Source organism: Arachis ipaensis, chromosome B10 (assembly GCF_000816755.2).
Source record: "Arachis ipaensis cultivar K30076 chromosome B10, Araip1.1, whole genome shotgun sequence".
Lineage (NCBI taxonomy): Eukaryota > Viridiplantae > Streptophyta > Magnoliopsida > Fabales > Fabaceae > Arachis > Arachis ipaensis.
In genome coordinates, this window is record NC_029794.2 from 10,849,228 (window position 1) to 10,852,952 (window position 3,725).

Genomic DNA, 3,725 nt, shown 5'->3' on the forward strand with positions numbered 1-3,725 from the left:
TTATGGCTTCCTTTTTTTTTTTTTGTTTATTTGGTTATTTGTTTGAGGAATTATATACTGCCTCTGGCTGTTAGAGTAGTTATTCAGCTTTTAATACGAGTCTGATGTTTTTCTGATTGGTGGTTAATTTTCTCCTTAATGTTTTGGAACTACAAATGTGTGGATCAAAAGATATAAAATTTGTTCTATTTTGGAAATAAGCTCTGCCGACAAAATTATATTGATGGGAATCTCCAAGAGGACTCAAGAACTGTAATACTTGTGAAACTGTGGTTAATGTTCAGTCCAAGGCATTGATTTTCAATGTTTAGTCTTTTTGTTGTTCACATCATTTGTTGTGTATGTTGCATCTGATTTGTGTACTCATTTGTTTGTGCTTGGCTTTCTTTTATATTATATTTCCTATGAATGTTCTTTTGATGGTATATCCATTTCGATGCTTCTGTAACCGATGTTCCTGAATTACCATGATGACGTTTTTTCCTGATAATATTTTCAGCTTTCCTTCAAGCTTCCTTCAGAATGGACAGACCCATCTCAGAAGTTCTGCCATACGTTGAAAGATTAGAATATGATATATATGGTGAAATAGGTCTTCCAAATACAAAGGTTCAGCCGCAAGCTTCTTTGGTCTTATCTTCTTTTCATCCCCCTAGATTCAGTTTAGGCATGGCAAGTCTCTTACAAGCTATTCACTCTTGACAGGTGGCTGTCCTATCTATGCGCCAAAGTGTTCAACCTAACTGGACTGACGTGGTTTTCGGTGTTCTTTCTGTTCCAATGAATGCTTCAATAGATCCAGCACTCTTGAGTGTGCTGCGGTCATCGTTTCTTGAACTGTTCCTCCAGCAAACCAATCTGACTCTGACAAAATCAATATTTGGGAATGCATGTATATTTGAGATATTGAAGTTTTCTGGGGGGTTGACTGTAATACCAGTGCAGTCGGCTACTATTTGGCAGACACCTGAGGTTCTCTTTAATTTTACTCTTTATAACTCAACATCAGAAGTGCTGGATAATATTGATGACCTAAAGGATGAATTGAAGTCTGGATTGCATCTGAAGTCAAATGAGGTATGTTCTTATTCTCATAACCTGTTTTGCTACTTATATCTTGTGAATAATTTAGTAAAATATCCCTTTAATGAGAAAAGCAAAACAAGTGATGTTGGTAAACGGCTACAGAAGTTTAATGTCTCTTCGTTAAATTTTGTACTATTTTGGCAAAGTACGAGCTCTGTAACTCCAAAACCTTGTTGGTGATAAATGAAATCCATCCTTATTGGTGAGAAAATAATGTAGTTTTTGGATACAGCAAAGTCCAGATGCACAACTCTCTTATGTTCTGTTCTTGCTCCAGTTGGCGTTTACAATTTCTGTTTGAGTCTAGCATAGATTGCCAAATAAACCTTCTACTAACTGTTTGTATGATGTCTAATAAATAACAATACCGTCACTTTCTCTGCAGAATGTGTTTGTAAAAATAACAAGTGCAAAGGGCTCAACAGTAGCTCCTCCAGTAACAGTGCAGGCTTCAGTCATGCCAGGCTTTGGGAGCCTCCTACCTGGAAGATTGAGACAATTAGCTGAAATATTAAAAGGCCCTGCTGCAAGAAATCTTGGCCTTGATTACTCTCGCTTTGGCATTGTCATACAAATCATGTTATCCTCTGTTTTAAGGGATACATTGCATGCCACCTCACCTTCTCCTTCCCCTTCTCCTTCTCCTTCTCCTTCTCCTTCTCCGTTGCCATCAATTTCTCCAGTACCCTCACCAAGTGTTGAGCAACCCCCTTGTTTCGACTGTGAAGTTTCTGCACCTGCATCTTCTGCTGTGACTAAACTTCCTCCAGACCCCTGTCCATATAGTGGATTATATCCTTCAAAGCCTTCACGAGAGAATTATTCTAAAACTTCCTTTTCCCAATATCATTCACCTCCCGCTCCTACTCCTACCTCGCATTCAGCAAGCCACAATACGGAGAAAGTCCCAGATGCGTCACCTGATCTTCGGGTGACCCGTGGCTCCAAGCTTCTGCAGGGTGAAGAAATATCTAAAAGACTGGTGTCTTATTCACTTGCTCCATCCTCAATATGTAAGTTTATCTGGACTGATTGATCCTCCTTTTGTTTTCTTTTGCTTTGCTGTAAGTGGGATTCATGATAAGTTTACCTAATATGTTTCTAACAAGTGAAACCTATATCATCATCTTAAAGTTCTTGTGCTATTTTATTAGATTCTATTAAACATAATATAATAGATCCCTTGATTTTTGGCCACCCGATTAGCTTTGTGATCTTAAAACGTCTGTTTTTAACTTCATATTTTGTTTCTGGGGTGCAGCTTCAGCAGGTGGTGATTTCCATAGCAAAATTTTTCTACTGGGATTTTGTATGCTATTAGTTTCTTTTGTTTTCCTCAATGATATCACATTTTGATGACATGGAGATGTTGCCTAAGGATCTTGAAGCCATGCAAGGACATCAACCTAACCATGATGCTTTGGAAGTTTTGCACAGACGAAAGAAGGAAGCAGCTTTCGACAAATTCTACTAGGTCTTACTTTTACTCCAGCCAACGCAACCACCATTGTAAAGCTTCCGGTGGTTAAACTTAGAAGGTCAAAGCCAGAAAATTTGGCAGGCCTCTCAATCTAGTTTTTATTATTCTATAAAGCATGAAAAATTGATTCCAAAGGGATCAACTAACGAAGAGAATGTTCCAGAGCAATATTGGCCTTCAGATGTCAAAAGAACCATCCCTTGTATTCATTTTCAACTGTATGATATGCAAAGTAATTACAGGTTCTTTGAGCATCTGAGTCTGTAAAACGTTTACAGTAGTAACATGCAGCAATGTGATAAGTTTACAGTACTCACTGTTTGTGCTCTCTTAAAAAATTCGCGAAGTGGAAAATATGCAGAAAAAGATAAAAGATAACAAGATGCTTTCTGAAAGGGACCATGGAAGTCGCTAGAAAACAAAAAATTGAATGATACTTTTCTCATTTTCTGTGTAGTTAAGTAAGGCATATGCGGATTAAATTGCAATTTATACGTACCACACAATATACATATGCCATATGCATGGAATATGGAAAAGGATGAATCTCTTTCCCCTTATTCTCGAAAGGTTTTTGTAAAATTTGGCATCTGAATATACTTGTAGTTAGCTAGTTGTCACATGTAATGTGACTAGGTCCAACATAACCCTAAGAAGTATGAAGGTCTGACTTTAGACAAGTTACTATTTCAAGTCGAATAATGTCTCAAATATGAAGGTCAATGAATTCTAAATAATGGTGGTTTAAATTAAAATTAGAAAAAATGTAACTAGTTCTCATACAATCAAAGGTTGCTTCTGTTATACACTCCTATAGATAAATGTAAAAATTCTAGATAATTCTTGTTAAATAGGTAAAGAATTAGGAAAATTTTCAAGTGTACTAGTATATTGGTGTTTCAGTGATTTTTACCGTTGATCTTAATTACATATATAATTAAGATCAACGGTTAAAAATTAATGAAATACCGGTGTACCGGTAAACTTGAAAACTTTCCAAAGATTTATAGTTTGTTATGTAAACATAAAAAATACTCTAGAAGTGCAAAACATTTTTTTCTTCGATTTTCATTTTTCTTTCTTTGGTAGAATGAGACTGATTTTGTCTCAACAGGAGGTTAAATAATTTCCAAGTATGACACATTTGCATTGAAATGTG

The 3,725-nt window shown here is 36.2% G+C and overlaps 1 protein-coding gene across 2 annotated transcripts in view; it reads left to right on the top strand.

Annotated features, from left to right (window-relative positions):
* Window positions 1-2,878, top strand: part of LOC107623585 — a 3,722-nt gene extending 844 nt beyond the window's left edge. For both annotated transcript variants that reach the window (XM_016325907.2, XM_021112918.1), the window contains exons 2-5: window positions 500-609; window positions 706-1,077; window positions 1,472-2,099; window positions 2,348-2,878. In XM_016325907.2, the coding sequence (XP_016181393.1) occupies window positions 500-609; window positions 706-1,077; window positions 1,472-2,099; window positions 2,348-2,442 (1,205 nt within the window). In that variant the 3' untranslated portion in view covers window positions 2,443-2,878. The remainder of the gene's footprint in view (window positions 1-499; window positions 610-705; window positions 1,078-1,471; window positions 2,100-2,347) is intronic.